General features: G+C 41.9%; 1 protein-coding gene and 1 long non-coding RNA gene across 3 annotated transcripts in view; one reads left to right on the forward strand and one right to left on the reverse strand.

The window, feature by feature from the left end:
- WNT5A (Wnt family member 5A) overlaps positions 1-6,103 on the reverse strand; it is a 28,077-nt gene extending 21,974 nt beyond the window's left edge. The window contains exons 1-2 of one of the 2 annotated variants that reach the window (XM_077278418.1): positions 5,180-6,103; positions 122-255 (exon numbers count right to left, since the gene is read on the reverse strand). In XM_077278418.1, coding sequence (XP_077134533.1) covers positions 122-255; positions 5,180-5,185 — 140 coding nt within the window. In that variant the 5' untranslated portion in view covers positions 5,186-6,103. Of the gene's footprint in view, positions 1-121; positions 256-474; positions 613-5,179 lie in introns of those variants that run through there. The other variant, XM_077278417.1, reaches the window with a different exon arrangement.
- A 2,915-nt stretch (positions 6,104-9,018) lies between these two features.
- LOC143788436 (uncharacterized) lies at positions 9,019-20,326 on the forward strand. Its single transcript, XR_013218632.1, has 3 exons — positions 9,019-9,145; positions 15,933-16,103; positions 19,900-20,326. It is a non-coding gene; the product is annotated as an uncharacterized LOC143788436 (long non-coding RNA).
- The last annotated feature ends 3,095 nt before the right edge of the window (positions 20,327-23,421 follow it).

Raw genomic sequence — 23,421 nt, forward strand, 5'->3', positions numbered from 1 at the left:
CACAATATAAATAAATAATAATAATAAAAAAAAATCTACATATGTCAGATAGTTATGAAACAGAGCAGTAATACAGAAAATAAATCTATGAAAGGGGAATATAATAAAAAAAAGTGCTCACCACCAAGAACTGGCGTCCACCACCACCTGAGAGATGCAGGACAATGTCAGGAGGAGGACCAGGAGATAGCTGGAGATCATGGCTCCCCCGGGTACCCTAAAACCTCCTACCTTCAGTAACAGTCCCAAGGAAGGCTGAAAAAAAGAATAAAATAAATAAATAAAAAAAAATAAAAAAAGTGCAACTAAACATTGGTATAAAGTTTTGTTTACAATATTGTAGGTAAATATTTACAGTGGAGATATAAAACAAGTGAAAACAGGAGAATAGTCAGAAGAATAGTGAGAATGTAGTAATATAATGTATGTTCTATGATGAGGATGGGGAGCAGGGACACTCAGCTGTCCACCTACACAGTGACTGGCAGCCATTAATCCCTGTGTGTGAGGATCTCCAGTGTCTGTGCCTGCTCTGTGGACTTGTTGGTATCATTTATATGTGCTAATAGATTTACAAAGGATGTCCAAACCCTGAGACAGGGAAGCTCTAACGAATAACACTTGGATTAAGCAATCCCCCAGCTGCCAGCAGCAGCACATCTGCTCCAGGCCCTGCTGCTGCAGCACCTCTCACATGCTGCACAGCTCCACACATTTATTACAAGATACAAGTGGACTGAATCAGAGAACTAGATCTTCTGTCTGATTCAAACTTCATTGTAGCTGCCCCATTCTCTCCCAGCACAAAGGCCAGCCTCTGTCCTACCTCATGTGGTTCTACTCCTCCAGGAGACCTATGAAGAGGGGCAGCTACTCCCAGCACATCACTATACCATCACAGCCTTCATCTTGTCTGCTCCCTGCTGCCAGTTATCTATGACCAGCTCTGCTACACAAGTCATACATTCCCTGGTCACCATCATCATCATCAGCTTTTGCTATTGACTTCTCACAGTGACAATTATCTAGCACCTCTGATTATTATATTATCCTACAAAGTCACAAGTGATAACAGACTGCATGGATTCATAGCAGAGTGTTCTCTGGAAGATTACCCTGATCATATTAATGGAGAACAACACTAGCAGTATAGATTTACAGGCAATATATCGCACTGCTATATTATAGCAAGGTGGTTTATATACCAGCAATACAAAACTGCACTTCATCAGTCACATATTATGGTTTATTCAATAGATTATGCTAGTACTTTTCATTTTGAATATAGTTGTAATATATAATACTGAGAATATACTATTATTCCCCCAATATATTGCATTTCATTGTATTTTAAAAGACTTAATTATGCCAATGTGAAAGAAATATATATATATATATATATACACACACAAACTAATATATTATGTCATTACTTTCAATCTACTACTAGAATGTAGTGTGTAATAAAGATACAGTATATAATATATATATATATATATATATACATACACACACACACACACTATACATATATATATATATATATACACACACACATATATATATATATACATACACATATATATATATATATATATATATATATATATATATACACACACACACACACACACACTATATTCTAGCAGTAGATTGAAAGTAACAGAATAATATTTATTAGTATATAACACAGCTGCTGTATACTAATATTTCAATTTACTGTTAGAATATAGTAACATATACATTGTGTATTACTATAGTCTAACAGACTGAAACTAATAGTAGCACAATAGATTAGCACACATATATATTAATTATGCTTCTTGTTTAAATCATATATAAACACACAAATATATATACACACACACACACATATATATGTACACACACACATACATACACACCTGTATGTTATATAATGCTGCTTTGTATCAATATATTGTGCGGTTACTTTACATCTTATACTAGAATACAGCAATATACATAGTGTGTGATATGTACATATTTGTCACGTTTGTATATTGAACTCAATATATTGTAGTAGTAGATTGAAAGTAACAGCACAATAATACATTAATACAAAGCAGTATTATATGAAATATCAGATTAGGCGATTATATTGTAAACAACCGAATTTATCATTGCACATTATACCGACATATTACATTATTATAACCTAACCACCTTTTCTTACACATCCTGACCCTTGCATGTTCAAACTAAAGAATACAGAAAGACAAACAAACATCTCCTTAAATACTGCAGATGCCACTTACTTTAACACATTGTCACTCAGATAATGAAAATTAAACAACATCGAAACAAAAAACAACCACAGTTTATTCTATAGTTGCTCCTCTACCATAATACATATGATGATGATCAAACTTTTCCATAGAAAGTCTCCACCTTGCACCTTCCCATCAGCATCTTGTGACACATTCATCGAAAAGTAAATATTTTGATTAGAATGAAATCTGAACATTCGGGAATTGCTTCCCCAGACATGAATCAGCTCACAGCTTCTATTTCTTACAGTTTTCTTAAGGTGTTTAAACTTTACTTCGATCTGTTATTAGTTATTTTCTTGGCATCTATTAATAATTTGTGCATCAGATCTATAAATCGATATAAATCGTTCTAACCAGCTTTCTTATAGACACTGCTTTACAGAATGGGCGTCCTTCCTATGAGCTAAACAATCAGTCATCATCAATACGAATATATATATATATATATATATATATATATATATTTTTTACCAGTGAAAAAATATTTCACAGATTATTTATTTTATTTTTGGGGGGGGCACAATTTATAATTAAGTTCCCCCTTCAGATCACAAAGCGGCCACTTCCACTCACTCTTTATACCGATATGTGCCACAAGAGGGCGCTCTCCCTGCACCGTGAAATCCTTATAGAGGAGAAAGGTGTAATTAATTTCTACTTTTTTTGTGGGGGATGGGAGAGGGGAGAAAGAAAAAAAAAAAAAAAAAAGTTGTTAGGTGGGGGGTATACTTGTCAGAAGAAGCATCCAGGAAATTTATGATTACAAGAAACTGTTCTGCATACAGAGACTTCAGGTGGCCAAAGCAAATTGGGATTAAAATAATAATAATAATAATAATAATAATAATACAAAAAACACATTTACTATGGCTTCCTATGTATTCCACCCTGCTAACTAGTTTGTTAATAAAATATATATTGCACAGCCATTAGGCATATTTGTATAATTTCCCTTTAAGAGATGGAGGGGAGGAATATTCCTGGTATTTAGATATGTAAGGTCCACCATTGTCAGGATCACTGTCTTGTGTCCACTTAATGAGATAAGTGAGATGTTGACCAGGGGTAACAGATGCCAAAAGGAATAATCACTTTCTAAGTGACAAATCTCCTAATTGTTTGTGCAAGAAGCAGATTAGGTATCAATTGAAAATCATTAACAAGTTCAACTAGACCTGGAGGCCATGGACAAGGTAAAAGACACATTCCATCAAGAACCTTGAAGCCTAAAAGAAATTCAGATTTGATACATTGTATCCATGGGGAGATGGAACCTATAGATATTGGAGGCTAATTAGTAGGTTTAAGAAAAGTTCCAAAATTATTTTCTTTTGCTGACTTGAAATATAAAAATGTAATAATCACCTATATAATCACAATTTTTTTTTTTTATTAAAATGGAGCATTTTTCTTTATAATGATTGCACTTACAGTTCTGGTCAATAGGAGGCAGTATAGGTTGCAGTTTGCTCAGAGCTCACCTCTTTCTCAGTTTACCTTCCTACTTTTACATGGAGGATGCCTGATTGAAGCATGCATTAATAATGGGGGGTGAGTCATAGTCTCTGACCACCTGCACTGGGTGAGAGCCTTCAAGTTCACTGCTTCTAGCCCCATAGTAAAAGTGTTATGAGTTCACTCAGTAACAAGTATGTGGAATTCCAGGGCACAAATGTTCTACGTGGAGGCACAAATGTGCAACATCTCCCCCCACCTTCCTTCCCTCTCCAACATATTGAGCCATGTTGTGAGTTTTAGGAACACGTGCAATAAAACCAGCCCTGGTGCTATTGTCTACCCTATGTAGCCTGTCTGGGAGGGAGGAGATCCTGGCTTAGAGTCTAGGTGTAAAGTGGGACCATCTTTGTCTCAAATTCCATGTGTTCTGCTAAGGAACATTTGCACAGGAGACTCCAAAATAAACTCTCAGGGTCTCCGTTTGAACTTGTAGTGACAAATTGGAGAAATGGTCTAAGTTCCCTATCCCAACTATTGACCATAAGACATGGACACATCTACTCCCTGATCACATTTGATGAAGACTAACATCTACTCCAGTGATCACATTTGATGAGATCTAACATCTTCTCCAGTGATCATAGATGAAGTCTAACATATTCTCCAGTGATCACATTATAGGTCTACAATCTTCTCCAGTGATCACATTATGATCTAATATTTTCTCCATTTTTCACATTTTATGAAGAAAGTCTAACATCTACTCCAGTCATTACATTAAAGTCTAACATCTTCTCTATGATCACATTTGATGAGATCTAACATCTCCTCCAGTGATCACATTAGATGAGATCTAACATCTTCTCTATGATCACATTTGATGAGATCTAACATCTTCTCTATGATCACATTTGATGAGATCTAACATCTTCTCTATGATCACATTTGATGAGATCTAACATCTTCTCTATGGTCACATTTGATGAGATCTAACATCTTCTCCAGTGATCGCATTAGATGAGATCTAACATCTTCTCTATGATCACATTTGATGAGATCTAACATCTTCTCCAGTGATCACATTAGATGAAGTCTACACTTTTTTTTAGGACTATATTATATAATAAAGTGGGATATAACTTGTGTGTGAAGTCCTTTAGCTGGAAACATGTTGAACTACTCATTGCTTTCTTTCATTGAGGGTGAAGAACACTAGAAGAACCATCAACTTCTGAGAAGTTTTGGAGACTTTTGGTTGAACCTTAAAAGCACAGGTAAAAAAAAAGTCCTGGGGGTAACATCTAGTAAGATATCCAAGAGGACTCTACAGTGAGGTGGGACAAGTGTAGAAGGTTTTTTTTTGTCCTTCACCTTTGGAAAATAATCATGTACAAATGTTTAGAGAAGACATGGTCTGCTCAGAGACTCACCTTCATTGTGGTCACACTGGTGGCAGGACAATGTTATAATCCAAAACAGATTAAATCCAAAAACAAAACAAAACTGAACTTGATCCCCCTTAGAATAAAAAGACCCCCCTACAGCAAAGGGAGAGGATTTGTGTGTAATCCCCGATGAGTGAAGCTCCAAAGACTTTCTTCAGGTTCCTCCTGGACTTTGTTGAGAAGCCACCCTGGCAGCTGTACCCCCTCCGATAGTAAATCCTTGTTTGCTGGTTAATTTGGGGATCCTTTGCCAAGGTTGATCCGGAGATAAGTATATGGAAGTATTCCGAAGTGGGAGTCCCAAATTTGACCAAATATCCCCCAGAATGAAGGATGAAGCCCACCTATGCAGCCCCCAACAGTGGTGGTGGTGTTCTCAATGTGTCCATCAAAAGTGGTTAAGGGTAGACAGAACTTCAGAGCCTGGTGGAGACAGTGGAGGTGGGTGAGAGCACCCCTGTTCTCATCAGAAGGCGCAGACTGGGTGTCATGTCAATGAACTGGTGCAGGGTGGGCACAATCCGCTCCTCCAGGATGAAGGCACCCGGCACATGGAGCTCCCCTTTAAATGTGACTTGCGCAGACGGGTCTTCCCCCACACACACAGCCGCGGAGGGGTCCAGGACAATCCGTTCGTGGGCTCGGGGTCCGGTGTGCGCCCTGCTCGCTCCTCTCTGCAGCCCTCACTGTGGAAACTCCAGCAGCCAGAGCTGGGAAAAGTTCCACGGCGCGCAGGCGCACTGAGTCCCGCCTATTGCAGGCTGCAGCCCCCTACACTGGCTGTACATTGTGCTGGTAATGAGGGGGTCTGTGCTGCAGCCACAGAGGGGGGCATGTTCCAGGGCCGGCAGCACGCATGGAATATTCATGAAGTGCACTCACAAAGCAGCAGGTATATGGCTTCTGGGCGACTGAGCAGGATTAACTCCTTCAGGGATGAAGAGAGCTGTCATGTCGTGACGTCATGTTTGCATGACATGACGTCATACACTTTTTTTTTTTGCTAATTTAATTTAAGGCTTTTATTTGTCCTATTTTTGGAAATATTTCATTTATAGGGTTGCATCGGAAACACTGATTTAATCTGAAATGCCTATGTATCTATTTAATGTCATCATCTAATCTCTTTTTCTAATATACTTTAATTAAAAAAAAAAAAATTACTGTTCCCCCTTTACCCGTAAGGCCTCATTCACACGTGCCCTTTTTCATGGCCCATACATACCCATTATAACCTATAGCGCTATGCTCAGTGCAAAACACACCGAGAGACGGCCATTGTTTTCTGGCAGCAGGACGGATGACAAGAACGAATACAAGTCTATGGGTCCGTGGAAAAACACGTACAGCACACGGAGGGCGTCAGTACGGTCCGTGTGCCATCCATGGCAAAAACACACGTGGATGGTAAAAAGGGACACGGGTGATAAAAAGGGACACATGGGTGGTAAAAAGGGACACACGGGTGGTAAAAAGGGACACACGGGTGGTAAAAATGGAGACACGGGTGGTAAAAATGGAGACACGGATGGTAAAAATGGAGACACGGGTGGTAAAAATGGACACGGATGGTAAAAATGGCACACGGGTGGTAAAAAGGGACACACGGGTGGTAAAAATGGAGACATGGATGGTAAAAATGGACACATGGATGGTAAAAATGGACACATGGATGGTAAAAATGGACACGGATGGTAAAAATGGACACACGGGTGGTAAAAATTGACACAAGGATGGTACAAATGGACATACGGGTGGTAAAAATGGACACATGGGTGCTAAAAATGGACACAAGGATGGTAAAAATGGACACACGGGTAGTAAAAATGGCACATGGGTGGTAAAAATGGACACATGGATGGTAAAAATGGCACATGGGTGGTAAAAATGGACACACGGGTGGTAAAAATTGACACAAGGATGGTAAAAAATGGACATACGGGTGGTAAAAATGGCACATGGGTGGTAAAAATGGCACATGGGTGTTAAAAATGAACACATGGATGGTAAAAATGGACACACGGATGGTAAAAATGGACACACGGATGGTAAAAATGGACACAAGGATGGTAAAAATGGACACAAGGATGGTAAAAATGGCACACGGGTGGTAAAAAGGGACATACGGGTGGTAAAAATGGACATACGGGTGGTAAAAATGGCACATGGGTGGTAAAAATGGACACACGGATGGTAAAAATGGCACATGGGTGGTAAAAATGGACACAAGGATAGTAAAAATGGACACACGGGTGGTAAAAATGGCACATGGGTGGTAAAAACGGACACATGGATGACATAATGATACAAAACACCATTTTTTCACGTCCGCGTTTTATACGATGTGTGAAGGAGGCTGATAATTGCTTTGTTGTTTTGTGCTGACTTTTCTGCGCACGGTTTGTAGTTGTCGGCGTCCCTCCGCCATGGGTGGTTTGGGCAGTGTCCCTGCTCTTCTATAGGGGAACCAGCTGCTGTATCTTCTACGGAACGTCATTATCTACGGAAATACTTTATGGAAATAAGACAGAAGTTTTCAAGCAGTCCGACCTCTACTGGCTAACCAGGAAAATCAGATTTGCAAGTTTTCATTGCACGAAGGCTCCTTCCATGGTGGAAAGTAATAATTAAAACACTCAGATGTAGGGCGCCATCACACTGGCAGTATTTAGTCAGTATTTTCCATCAGTATTTGTAAGCCAAAACCAGGAGTGGGTGATAAATACAGAAGTGGAGCATATGTTTCCATTAGATTTTTCCTCTATTTGTTCCACTCCTGGTTTTGGCTTACAAATACTGATGTAAAATACTGACCAAATACTGACACTGTAACAGCAGCCGTAGGGCGCCTGCAGACAAGCGGAGGAGAAATCATTCAGGTTTTATCAATTTTCTTTCTAACTTTCAGCCAAGTGTGATCTGAGTGTCCGTTTTTTACATCCGTGTCCGGTCCATTTTTTCATGTTCATTTGCAATCCGTTTTTTTATGTTTTCGTGTCATCCGATCTCATCCAATTTGTAGAAGAAACTAGTAGATGCTGCCATTTTCGATCAATGGGGGGAAAAAAGGTGTTATCTGAGCATGCTCGAGCCCTAACCAGGAGTCATCGGCTGCATGTCAACAGCCACAACATGTCCAGGTATTGTCTAAGGGTATGTGTCCACGTTCAGGAAACGCTGCGTTTTTGACGCAGCGTTGAGCCGCAGCGTCAAAAACGCAGCGTCCAGATGTTACAGCATAGTGGAGGGGATTTAATGAAATCCCGTCTCCACTGTGCATTAAAAAACGCATGCGGAATTCCCGCAAAAACGCACATGCGGTGCGTTTTTTCAGAACGCAGCATGTTGCTACAATGAGCTAAACACGCAGGAACACCGCAGGTGACCTGCCAGTGACCTCAGGTGCATTTTTGGTCAGGATTTTACCTGCATAAAATCCTGACCAAAGCCTGAAGCAAACCTGAACGTGGACACATGCCCATACCCTTACAGGAAATCCCTGCACATTTTGTATCTGTCAAACAGCTGCGAAACATGCAGCTGCGGGGACTCGAACATATTATTCGAGCACACCGAAGACACTTGGTTAGGACTCGAGCATGCTCAGATAACACCTTATCCCGGCATGTTTGCTCATCTCAAAGCAAAAATCTGGTTGTGTGACCGAGTCCTGGATTTTCCTTCACCAACACAACTCAGTGCTCAGCTCTCAGTAGTTTCCTTCCTTTCCATCTGGTATCAGATTACAATCCCAGCTCTGCTGCATTTGGCCAGGATCACACATCACAAGTCAATTAGTCTCAGGTGTAAGTTGCAGTAATGAACTTGCAGCCATCCTCCTCCTCCTCCCCCTTCACTTCCAGAGCCAAGACCTGGAGCCAAGAGGGTTGGCACTGAAGTCATGCATGCAGGCCACAGGAAGGAGAGGAAATCCCTGGTATCATGGCCCAGGTACTACACCTTCTTCTCTTTGAAAGTGGCATTATCAAAGCCCAGTGAGAAAGGCAAACATGGCTGCGGAGATGTGCTCCCTATCACTAGGAGGCATGGAGGCTTCCAAAGCAAACACAGCCCTACCTGCCACAAATGGGCTTTATGGTGCTCCTTGCATTATTACCCATTGTCAGGAGATTGGGGTTTACTGTCCGTAATGATCACTAAAATCCACCACTGTGATGTGCTAATCAGATGTACTGCTCTTTTACCATAATGGCCCTAAAGAGCCTCCCTTCACTTCCTTAGGGACCGTATTTTCGATCCGAGCGCTGTCTGTTCCAAAAAACCGGACCAATGTTTATTCAATGGGGCAGAGCTAATGAGCGTTTTTTTGTTTGTTTGTTTTTTTTAAATTTATTTATTTTTTCCCACTGATCAAATCCACGTGCCTACTGAAATTGGATGTGTCTCGCCCATTCAAGTCTATGGATGTGCAAAAAAAAAAAAAAAAAATGCCACAATATAATATCCAATTGCAATTCTGGAACCTAGGCACGTGGTCTTGTAGATGAATAATTGCAGCTGCTGGAGAAAAAGAAAAAAAAATCTGCGCACAAAAGATGAGTGAAAAAGAAGTCGTCCTACTTTTCTGGATGAATCTCTGATTTTATTATTATTTTTTTATTACTATTATTATTATTATTATACAGTTGTATGAACCTGCTGTACGAGTATGTGCTCACTTTTTGCTGAGTCCTTTTTGTTCGCTTTTTTTTTTTTTTTTTTTTTTTTTTTTAATTTCTTGAGCAGAAACCTGCATGGAAATGCTCTAACTCAAAAAAACAACTTGTCATTTCAGTTCCAAAATCTTTAGGGTCATATATATGACCTCCCCTACTATCCCCCCCTCCCCAAAAAAAACACTTTAAAAATTATTGAAAACTTTTCTATAGATTTCCATAGGGAATCCTCGTTGCTGTTGCCATGAGATTTTTTTTTAGCTTTTTCTTTTTCTTGAGGGTTGGAAAAATGCCTGGTAGGGTGAAAAAAAAAAAGTTGTTTGTTTTTTTTTCATTGTCACCACTTCTGCATTTATCACCCACTCCTGGTTTTAGCTTAAGGTACCTTCACACTGAACGATATCGCTAGCGATCCGTGACGTTGCAGCGTCCTGGATAGCGATATCGTTGAGTTTGACACGCAGCAGCGATCAGGATCCTGCTGTGATATCGCTGGTCGGAGCAGAAGGTCCAGAACTTTATTTCATCGCTGGACTCCCGCTGTCATCGCTGGATCGGTGTGTGTGACACCGATTCAGCAATGTCTTCACTGGTAACCAGGGTAAACATCGGGTTACTAAGCGCAGGGCCGCGCTTAGTAACCTGATGTTTACCCTGGTTACCAGTGTAAATGTAAAAAAACAAACACTACATACTTACATTCCGGTGTCTGGCCCCCGGCGCTGTGCTTTCCTGCACTGACTGTGAGCGCCGGCCGAAAAGCAGAGCGGTGACGTCACCGCTGTGCTCTGCTTTACGGCTGGCCGGCGCTGACAGCGGTGACGTAAGTATGTAGTGTTTGTTCTTTTTTACATTTACACTGGTAACCAGGGTAAACATCGGGTTACTAAGCGCGGCCCTGCGCTTAGTAACCCGATGTTTACCCTGGTTACCCGGGGACTTTGGCATCGTTGGTCGCTGGAGAGCTGTCTGTGTGACAGCTCTCCAGCTACCACACAGCGACGCTGCAGCGATCGGCATCGTTGTCTAGATCGCTGCAGCGTCGCTAAATGTGACGGTACCTTTACAAACACTGATGTAAAATACTGACCCAATACTGCTAGTGTGAACGTGGCCTAAAGGAGAGGGACAAAAGAAATAAAGAGCAAGGAAGCATCACTATCGTCAAAAATTACACAGAGAATGCCATATACCAAAATGCATTTTATGTGGGTATTTTTTTTTTTGTATTTCATTATAGACTTTAAATAACATCCCACGCCTAAAATATACAAAGAAAAAAAACAATAATGCAGGAGTAAAGACTATATATATATATATATATATATATATATATATATATATATATATATATATATATATATATATTTTTTTTTAACGAAGGTGCAATTTTTCATAGCATTTTTTCACAATCTGTTTTTTTTCTGAGCCTTCAATCCTATGAAGAAAAGTCTATGTGAAAAATAACAACAAAAATTTTTTTGAAAGCATGATGCATTGCAAAAAACAAAAAAAAACTGCGCCCAAGAAAACATCACAAAACTTCATTGTATGTTGCGGATTTTGCTTTATAGAATTTAATCCTAACATATGACCACCTCTATTTAGAAAAAAAAAAAAAAAAAAAAAAAAGTTAATAACTTTTTTTTTTTGGATAGCCCTTGGAAGTTTATACATGTAGAAAAATAAAATCTGTTCTGTTTTACCATACAGAGCGCCCCCAGTCTTGTTAGTGGCTGTGTTTAGTATTGCGTCTCATTTTAAATCAAGCAAATCACCAATAAGTAAAAAAAATAAAAAAATAAAAAAAAATATATATATATATATATATATATATATATATATATATATATATATATATATATATAATAATTTTTTTTTTTTTTTTGCCCATAAACAGCACTACCAGTCTTGATGGTGGTCATCTTTGATATTGCATTTATTTCTAAATCAAGCAAATCATTAATTTAAAAAATATACCTTTTTTTTTTCCCCCCCATAAACAGCGCCACCAGTCTTGCGAGTGGTCATGTCGGGTATTGCATCTCATTCTAAAACAAGCAAAATAACTAAAGGTACCCAAATGATTCAGATCGGGCTGTACAGTCTCTCTTCTGCTGCGGATCAGTTTTTTTAAAGGAACTATTTATTGCCGTCATGGCTAGCCTGCAGGTGTGTCACTGAATAGCAGATATAAAGCCGCCATTAGTAGCCTCACACAGGTTTTTATGGCCCACATACCTGAATTGGCCCCTTTAGGAAGCTGCTTGGTGTTAAGGGTCATTGCTGAAATCACTAGAATTAGCAGAAAATGGCACAGATCTGTCAATGAGTGAACTACGGCTCCAATCACCTGAAATAAAACCTTCTATTGCCCCTATCCCAGGGGCCGGGGACACAGCTGCTCAAAGCAATAATGTCCTCAAATGTGTCACGGTCAAACCTCCAAACCTCAGTCTGACTCCGAAAGCGGAGATTCCGAATATTGAAATATTTGGCTTTAACAGTGATACAATTATAAGAAAGACTATGGAACTACAAGTCCCTGCAAGCCCGGCTTCCAAAGCCTATGCAAAAAAAAAAAAAACAACCCTCTAAAAATGTGTAGAACTACAAGTCCCTGCATGCTCATCATTGCATAGATGATGGGAGTTGTAGATTTTTATTTATTTTTTTTTTTGGTCCAATTTAATTTTCGCCACATAGTCAGAATTCAGGCGTGATTACCGAGAGGCATCAGATTTAGTGCAGGTTTAAGGTGCAAATTCTGGTCTAAGATAAATCAAAAGAGGCATAAAAAAAAGTAAAAATAAAAAATGGAAGGTTTGTTCAAAGTTGTAGCTTTTTTTTTTTTTTTTTGAGTTTTTGGTTAAAAAAAAACAAACATTGCTTGGAAACTCTTCCTATTCAATCCCATTGATAATGCACTTTGCTGTTGGGATGAGGATTTTATTTTGAATTTTTTTTTTTTTTTTTTTTTTTTAGAGGGTTTATTTCCCTGCAGAGGTTTTGAAAACAACTGGTGGGGAAAAAAAAGTCTGCATCACTTCTTCTTTGAAGTAAATCAAAAGGCGGCTAAAACTCCTTCAGGAAAAAAACAAAACTTCTAAACCTCTTCAGGAGCAGAAAAGACTCCTCCAAAAGCTCCACCAAAAACTTTTCCTGATGTGGTTTCTGCTTGAAAATCTCCCCCCCCCCCCCCCCCAAAAAAAAAAAAAAAAAAAAAGTCAGTGTGAACAAAAGCTAAGGTGCCAGGATTCTCCAAAGGCTACTGAAAGATGAGCAGCAGGAATTGTTGCTTATTGAGGAACTGCAAGTCCCTGCATGCCTTTGCTGCAATCAACCAGGCGAACTGTTTTAGACATCGTAGTTACATAATAGATACAAATAAACGAAACAAAGTAAATAAATGTGCGAGAGACTATCAAAATAGTATGTAGTACTACAAGTCTCAGAATGCCCTGCCTATAATTCTAAATCTACAAAGCGCATTTCATTTGATCTTCCAGGTCAGCGGTCTATTCTTCTGCATACAAAGCCGTAGTAGGACTACAAGTCCCATACATGCCAAAAGCATCTTCGCAAACAGCTGAATTCTCACTGCAGACAGGCACCTGTAACGTTTGTACATACTCTAATGTATGACATGATATGGGACTTGTAGTTCTACAACATCACAATGATGATATCCCAAGACATCTATGTAGTCCACTATGGGACTTGTAGTTCTACAACATTACAATGATGATATCCCAAGAGCTCTATGTAGTCTACTATGGGACTTGTAGTTCTACAACATCACAATGAGGATATCCCAAGACATCTATGTAGTCCACTATGGGACTTGTAGTTCTACAACATCACAATGATGATATCCCAAGACCTGGTTTAGTCTACTATGGGACTTGTAGTTCTACAACATTACAATGATGATATCCCAAGACCTCTATGTAGTCCACTATGGGACTTGTAGTTCTACAACATTACAATGATGATATCCCAAGACCTCTATATAGTCTACTATGGGACTTGTAGTTCTACAACATCACAATGATGATATCCCAAGAGCTCTATGTAGTCTACTATGGGACTTGTAGTTCTACAACATCACAATGAGGATATCCCAAGACATCTATGTAGTCCACTATGGGACTTGTAGTTCTACAACATCACAATGATGATATCCCAAGACCTGGTTTAGTCTACTATGGGACTTGTAGTTCTACAACATTACAATGATGATATCCCAAGACCTCTATGTAGTCCACTATGGGACTTGTAGTTCTACAACATTACAATGATGATATCCCAAGACCTCTATATAGTCTACTATGGGACTTGTAGTTCTACAACATCACAATGATGATATCCCAAGACCACTATGTAATCTACAATGGGACTTGTAGTTCTTCTGCTGGTACGGTGCTAACAGCCTATGAAATGTTCAGCCAAATGACATTTCTTCTGTATAAACTACAATTTAGTACAAGATAGTAAAACCCAGGAGACTCTTCAAGCTGTTGTGGAACTATTAAGTCCCAGCATAGCACAATATTCACTAGTTGGATGGTTATAAAGATGATAAAGTAGTAATGTGAGAAAGCGTTTAGGGAAATAATCCTGCTGTAAATGTGACTGTAGAGGAAGCAGCGATGTACTTACTGAGCAGGCGGCAGCGGCGAGTGTCAGCGGTGATGGGAGTGCAGCCAGTTATCTGTGGGCTCTGTCCTGGAACAACTGGGCAGAGGCTCCGACTAATTACAACATGTGGGAATAAGACCGGCAGGTAAAATCCTCCAAGACGTCCAAACGAGGTCTCAGAAATGGCATTTTGCTTTCCTGCAAAGTATTAGGCTTGTATTATAATGACCCATCATTATTATTCACACTGCCCCCTTCGTAAAGTGATGAACCACACATAATGTCCCGCTGGTCCCCAATCACTAGTAATTAGTGCTGGGATAAAGTGTTATCTGGGCATGCTCTGGTCCTAAACGAGTGACTTTGGCGTGCTCGAATAATATGTTCGAGTCCCCACAGCTGTTCGACAGGCAATCCCTGCATGTGTTGTGGCTGTTGAACAGCCATGAGACATGCAGCCGCAGGGACTTGAACATATTATTCGAGCACGCAGAAGACACTCGCTTAGGACCCGAGCATGCTCAGATAACACCTTATCCCAGCACAATCGCTTGTCACTAGTAATAATCTTTACCGATCGCTGTATCCCATTGTGTGATCACTTGGCAAAAAGAAGGTAATAGACTCTCTAATGAACAGGTCCATGCAACAGCAATGAACGGTATCTGTGCGTAATAATTGTGCACAGGAAAGTATAAAAGTGCTGTAGGGAAAAGGATGAGTGGTTATTACAGCACATCGAGAGCGATGGTGATGTCACAAGTCTCCAATTATACTACACAGATCGGGAGGGGGCTGAGAGAACTACAACTACTAATGTATCAGTTGCATTAGAAATTTCTAGCAACATATTTGAGTTTAAGGACTTTTCCAGGATCAGTAGATATCCAGACCATGGGACCAGCAGCTGTGGTATTGCCGAATATATGGGAAAGCTGAGTGGCATAACGTGAATCTTGTGGGCCCCAATGCAATAGCTCCAGTGGGGCTTTAAATTATTGCAAGTCTTTTTAAAGGGAATCTGTTAGCAGTTTTTTGCAGCCTGATGTAGGCAAATAGAAGCGGAATCCAACGATGTATCACTTAGATTACTGGGTGCTGCCGTTCTGACACAATCAGAGCTTTTAGATTTGGCAATACAGCAGAGCTGAGGAAGCTAGCCCCGCCCACACCAGGCTCTGTGTAGACAATGTCCATAGACAGTGAGCTGCCTATCACAGGAGGGGGCGGAGTCAGACCAGGAAGTGCACTGCTCTAGTCCAGCAATGATAAGTTCCAGGTGCTAAAACACCCAAGGCTTGATAAGAGGCGTCTGTGAACTCTGTATTTTAACCCCTAATGCATGCTGTCTTCAGGCTGTTTATTTTTTTTACTGTTTTGCCTTTCTGATCCTGAGTTCTGGCCTTCTCTTTCCTTCCGAGCTGGGTGAGGTTCTCAAGAAAGCTCCCACAGAGAAGCGTGGAGTTCGCCCACTTCGCTAAAAAGACTAGGCTTGCATACAGGGAAGAGAGGGTCATATCTCAGGAACGCAGAGGCACAGGAACAAAAGAAAAACAACGCCGGATTCAGTAGGAAAACAGGATTTACACCAGGTAAGAAAAAGACAAAAACATATTTATGGTAAGTGACAGGTAATGAATTTAACATTAATAGAATCCTACTGGCAAAACTGATACTTGACAGGGTGTCTGACCATGATACAGGGATTCAAAGGGCACAGAAGTGAGGATACCTATGTAATGCTCCATCCCCATTGGGCCCTTCATTAAGCATAACCCAGTGTATAAGACCACTACCCTGAAAAAACAATAGCCATCCCCGGTGTCTATATTGAAACCACCGCCTTGGGAACTATTGGGGCTCGCGCAGACGACCGCATTTTTGGTCTGATTGTGATCCAACAAATCATCAAATGGCACTCAAGTCCGTGGAAAACATCGGACTGCACTCGGATGACATCTGTGTGCAGTCAGTTTTTCATGAACTTACCAAATGGAGGCGATGGATATTTTTTGTTTTCACATCTTCTCCACATTTGATCACACTCTGATCATAGTTTGATCCGTGTGTGATTAGAATAATCGGGCAGATTCCCTCGGATGAGAGAATACACACAAGATCCCTGCACCTGTGCCAGCTGAACATGTTGAGGATGGGTTTTGTTTTTGGGTTTTTTTTCGGCCTCAGAATGTAAGCGATTTCTTTAAAATGGAAAAGGAATTACAATTAAACTTTTTTTTTTTCATTATTTATTTCCCTGGTTGGCTTAACTGTAGTCAGTGGTTTCGATAAGTGATGATGAAGCACTGACCCACCCGTCGATGACTGCCCAAAACGATAATGAGTTCAGTGTGCAGACGTCGTCCTCTCCATATAAGGACCCATCTCTCCGTCATGTCTTCGAAGAGTGATTCATGGTCTCAGGACATAACAAGACAATGAGGACACTCCTGAAGTCTGTGGTTATTCAGATCAGGGATCTAATGGAAGTAAAGCCATGACACGATCTTGTTACCCAGGCTTTCAGTGACCTGACCACACAGGTGCTGCTGACTGGCACCAGAATGTCCCCTTCGGCCATTGTCTAGGGCAGGAACAGTCAGTCATACCATCACATCTGGTAAACTCAGCCTTTCTTATCATGATGTTCTAAGCCATTTCGGAGAAACGTCTGCATGGCTACACATGGTCCTTGGAAGTGGTGGAGAGTGGGAACCAGATAAAAACTATAAGACGATGCGGGCAGGCAGAGGTGTATTTAGGGTTTCTGGCACCCGGGGCAAGAATTCATTTTGGTGCCCCCCACCAAGGACATATGTGATTTGCACACTTAGTCATGTACCCACAAGCTCCTCTCCCTAATGCTCTCAATGATCAGTGACAAACTGAGAGAAGCCGAAGAGAAGCTCGGTGTCACAGGACCATGAGTATGAAAGTCGCGTATGAGTGAAGCGTCCATGTGACGACTACTGGAACCTGCAGAGCTGAATCCTGACATCGCAGCTTCTGAATTCTCACAACTCATGCACTGCACACTTTTAGGATTCTCCCTTGCCGGTGGACGGTCATGTCAGCACAAGCATGTGATCTGTATATTTCTGAACACATTCCGACTAGACGTGCCCGGCCTCGCTCAGTTCATTTTCATTGACTGATGCCACACATGTCTAGTCAGCATGTGACCGCATGTATCTAAATCGCCGGCACAAGAGAATCCTGACAGCGTGCAGGGTGTACTGTGAAAACTCAGAAGTCTACAGTCACAATGAATGACTGCAGACTCATTACAAACCTGGACATCCCCTTTAATGCTCCTAACATAATAAAAACATGAGTTAGTCAGTATCACAAATAACATTTACATCCAGGTACCTTATAGATGACGTCGTCTCTGGAGTTGTTCTTCTTTTCTTCATCTTGTCCAGATCCCATCATGCGTTTTCTCATCCACAGCCGTCTCTGCAGACTTCCATCTTCTCCGCGCTTTTGCAGAAAATTTCCACATGATGCCCTTAAAGATACAAGTGTCATTATAATGCTCCTGTATAACAAATTGCCCCTCACTATATTGTCTGCACAAAATGACCCCCACACTGTCCCTCTTATGGTACATACTCTTCACACTGACCTCTCCTTTCCATACTGGCCCCCTCTTCACACTGTCCTCTCATACTGTGTCCCCCCTATAGGGCCCAGTATTTATACTGTACTCTCTCATCACAATCCCCCTCCTTAGTATACTGTCCACTCCTGGCTGTGCCCTCCCACTGTCCCTCCATGCTACACCCCCACTATTCAGTTTCTATTCTGTGCCCACTCACTTTTGTCCCCCCACACTGTTTCATCACACTATTCCCCTCCCTCCTCATACTGTCTCCTCTCACATGCCCCCTGTTCACCATACTGTCTCCTCATATATTTACCCCCTCACTTTCTATACTACCTGCTCACCTAACTCCCCATACTGTGTCTGCACACATCCCATCACCCTCACTCCCCATACTCTGTCCACATACATTTTTCACATCACTCCTCATACTGTGCCCTCATTCTCCCATATGGTTTCCTCATACATGCCCCCCATTCCCTCATACTGTTTCCTCAAACATGCCACGAATTCCCCCATACTGTTTCCTCAAACATGCCACCAATTCCCACATACTGTTTCCTTATACATGCCCCCCTTTCCCCCGTACTGTTTCCTCATACATGCCCCCTATTCCCCCACACTGTTTCCTCATACATGCCCCCAATTCCCCCATACTGTTTCCTTATACATGCCCCCCATTCCCCAATACTGTTTCCTCATACATGCCCTCATTCCCCAATACTGTTTCCTCATACATTCCCCCAATTCCCCTGTACTGTTTCCCCATCTCCCCTTTTGCTCTTCATTTTGTGTCCTCAAATCTCCCCCACACATTAAATCCCCCATCCCCACTCCAAATCTCACCCCACACATAATAAATTCCCCCATCCCCAAATTCTCCCCACACATAATAAATCCCCCTATCCCCACTCAAATTGTCCACACATATTATTTTCCTCTACCCCACCTCCATCATTGCCTTCTCCGTCACGCCCATCATTGCCCATTTCACCACCTCCAGCATTTCCTCCCCCCCAATCCCATCCTTGCCCATTCCACCACTTCCATCATTTCCTCCTCCACCACCATCCCCATCCTTGCACATTCCACCATTTCCATCATTTCCTCCTCCACCATCCCCGTCATTGCCCTCTCCTCCCTCACCATCCCAATCATTGCCCTCTCCCCGTCAGCCCCATCATTGCCCTCTCGTCCCCAACACACACCATTTACTTCTCTACACACACACACGCACACGCACACGCGCGCACACACACACACACACACACACACACACACACATATATATATACCCCTCTCACCTCTGCTGCAGCACCTCCATCGCCTTCCTCTGACACAGCCGGCCGCTGAATGATGACGTCATCCAGCGGCGCGTCTGCGTGAGAGGAAGCAGGAAGACAGATCGCTGCAGCTCCGCTGCTATTTTCTCTTGTAGGCAGTGGAGCTGCAGGGATTTCTCCCTGCCCACCGTAGCCACCCTGCAGGGGCCCCCCTCCATCTCTGCACATGTTGGGAGCCGGCGCTCTGCAGATTCTGTGTTGCCTGTCAGCTTGACAGTCGGCACAGAGAACAGCTGACTCCCAGACCAGGGGCGGCAGAATGCAGCCGCTGGGGGAGACACTAAGGACCGCCACATTAGGTGGCCCGACTGCGCCCCCCTCCCGGCTGCGCATGTCCCGGCTGACCCCCCCCTAGATATGCCACTGCGGGCAGGACATTTGGTGCTATACTTTGTGCCTATTTTGAACAGCCCTTGTCATATTTCTGTTTTCTTCCAGTGCAAACTAGAAAGTCAATGGTGGAATCTGTAGAGTTCGATTGGAAGTGAAAATTACAGCTTACGAGACCCTTCAAAGGAATCAAGTCCACATTTCATCGACCTTCTTGGCACTTGACCCCTGTAATTTCCTGCCAAAAAATGGTAACAATTTTTTCTGCATATAGTAGACTTTGTAGGAAAAGACTTTTCCTTGGGCAGAAAAGTATTCACATAGGAAAAGACTGAAATTCTATTTGCTACCTCTTAGTACAAACCCTGGCAAAAATTATGGAATCACCGGCCTTGGAGGATGTTCATTCAGTTGTTTAACTTTGTAGTAAAAAAGCAGATCACAGACATGGCACAAAACTAAAGTAATTTCCAATGGCAACTTTTCTGGCTTTAAGAAACACTAAAAGAAATCAAGAACAAAAAATGTGGTAGTCAGTAATGGTTACTTTTTTTTAACCAAGCATAGGAGAAAAATTATGGAGTCACTCAATTCTGAGGAAAAAATTATGGAATCATGAAAAACAAACAAACAAACAAAAAAAACACTCCAACACATCACTAGTAGTGTTGAGCGATACCGTCCGATACTTGAAAGTATCGGTATCGGAAAGTATCGGCCAATACCAGCAAAGTATCGGATCTAATCCGATACCGATACCCGATACCAATACAAGTCAATGGGACTCAAGTATCGGACGGTATTCCTGATGGTTCCCAGGGTCTGAAGGAGAGGAAACTCTCCTTCAGGCCCTGGGATCCATATTAATGTGTAAAATAAAGAATTAAAATAAAAAATATTGCTATACTCACCTCTCCGACGCAGCCTGGACCTTACCGAGGGAACCGGGAGCCTTCTTTGCTTAACCCCTTCCTGACATCAGACGTACTATCCCGTCGAGGTGGGGTGGGCCCGTATGACCGCCGACGGGATAGTACGTCATCACCGATCAGCGGCGCTCACGGGGGGAGCGCGGCCGATCGCGGCCGGGTGTCAGCTGCATATCGCAGCTGACATCCGGCACTATGTGCCAGGAGCGGTCACGGACCGCCCCCGGCACATTAACCCCCGGCACACCGCGATCAAACATGATCGCAGTGTACCGGCGGTATAGGGAAGCATCGCGCAGGGAGGGGGCTCCCTGCGGGCTTCCCTGAGACCCCCGGAGCAACGCGATGTGATCGCGTTGCTGCGAGGGTCTCTTACCTCCTTCCTCCCTGCAGGTCCCGGATCCAAGATGGCCACGGCATCCGGGTCCTGCAGGGAAGGAGGTGGCTTACCGAGTGTCTGCTCAGAGCAGACACTTGGTAAGCCTGCAGCCCTGCACAGCAGATCGTCGATCTGGCAGAGTGCTGTGCACACTGCCAGATCAATGATCTGTGATGTCCCCCCCTGGGACAAAGTAAAAAAGTAAAAAAAAAATTTATCCACATGTGTAAAAAAAAATAAAAAAAATTTCCTAAATAAATAATAATAAAAAAATATATATTATTCCCATAAATACATTTCTTTATCTAAATAAAAAAAACAAAACAATAAAAGTACACATATTTAGTATCGCCGCGTCCGTAACGACCCAACCTATAAAACTGCCCCACTAGTTAACCCCTTCAGTAAACACCGTAAGAAAAAAAAAAAAAAAACGAGGCAAAAAACAACGCTTTATTACCATACCGCCGAACAAAAAGTGGAATAACACGCGATCAAAAAGACTGATATAAATATCCATGGTACCGCTGAAAACGTCATCTTGTCCCGCAAAAAACAAGCCGCCATACAGCATCATCAGCAAAAAAATAAAAAAGTTATAGTCCTGAGAATAAAGCGATACCAAAATAATTATTTTTTCTATATTTTAGTTTTTATCGTATAAAAGCGCCAAAACATAAAAAAATGATATAAATGAGATATCGCTGTAATCGTACTGACCCGAAGAATAAAACTGCTTTATCAATTTTACCAAACGCGGAACGGTATAAACGCCTCCCCCAAAAGAAATTCATGAATAGCTGGTTTTTGGTCATTCTGCCTCACAAAAATCGGAATAAAAAGCGATCAAAAACGGTCACGTGTCCGAAAATGTTACCAATAAAAACGTCAACTCGTCCCGCAAAAAACAAGACCTCACATGACTCTGTGGAGCAAAATGTGGAAAAATTATAGGTCTCAAAATGTGGAGACGCAAAAACTTTTTTGCTATAAAAAGCGTCGCTGGTTTCACACTTGCGTTTTTGTCTGCAGCGTTTTTTGCACAAAAAAACGCATGCGTTTTTTCCCTATATTTAACATTGAAAACGCATGCGGTTTTTTTGTACGCGTTTGGTCGCGTTTTCTCAAACGCATGCGGTTTTTTCTGCATGCGTTCATTTTCAGAAATACAACCTGCAGTATTTTCTTGCGTTTTTAAGCACATGCGTTTGTTTGCGTTAAAAACGCATGCATTTTTTCGAAAAAAAACAGAAAACACACTGAAAAGCCACCCACCACCATCAAGGTGATAAAGGGATCCAAACCCTAACCCTAACTCTACCCCTAACCTCACCCCTAACCGTTTAATGAACATTTTCTGACAGTCATAGTGCCACGTATTTCAGTGCCACGTATTTCAGTGCCACGTGTTTCAGTGCCACGTGTTTCAGTGCCACGTGTTTCAGTGCCACGTGTTTCAGTGCCACGTGTTTCAGTGCCACGTGTTTCAGTGCCACGTGTTTCAGTGCCACGTGTTTCAGTGCCACGTGTTTCAGTGCCACGTGTTTCAGTGCCACGTGTTTCAGTGCCACGTATCACGTGTTTCAGTGCCACGTATCACGTATTTCAGTGCCACGTATCACGTATTTCAGTGCCACATGTTTCAGTTGCACGTATTTCAGTTGCACGTATTTCAGTTGCACGTATTTCAGTGCCACGTATTTCAGTGCCACGTATTTCAGTGCCACGTATTTCAGTGCCACGTGTTTCAGTGCCACGTATCACGTATTTCAGTGCCACATATCACGTATTTCAGTGCCACGTATCACGTATTTCAGTTGCACGTATTTCAGTTGCACGTATTTCAGTTGCACGTATTTCAGTTGCACGTATTTCAGTTGCACGTATTTCAGTTGCACGTATTTCAGTTGCACGTATTTCAGTTGCACGTATTTCAGTGGCACGTATTTCAGTGGCACGTATTTCAGTGGCACGTATTTCAGTGGCACGTATTTCAGTTGCACGTATTTCAGTGCCACGTATTTCAGTGCCACGTATTTCAGTGCCACGTGTTTCAGTGCCACGTGTTTCAGTGCCACGTGTTTCAGTGCCACGTGTTTCAGTGCCACGTGTTTCAGTGCCACGTGTTTCAGTGCCACGTGTTTCAGTGCCACGTGTTTCAGTGCCACGTGTTTCAGTGCCACGTGTTTCAGTGCCACGTGTTTCAGTGCCACGTGTTTCAGTGCCACGTGTTTCAGTGCCACGTGTTTCAGTGCCACGTGTTTCAGTGCCACGTGTTTCAGTGCCACGTATTTCAGTGCCACGTATTTCAGTGCCACGTAT

This window comes from Ranitomeya variabilis, chromosome 8, assembly GCF_051348905.1.
Source record: "Ranitomeya variabilis isolate aRanVar5 chromosome 8, aRanVar5.hap1, whole genome shotgun sequence".
NCBI lineage: Eukaryota > Metazoa > Chordata > Amphibia > Anura > Dendrobatidae > Ranitomeya > Ranitomeya variabilis.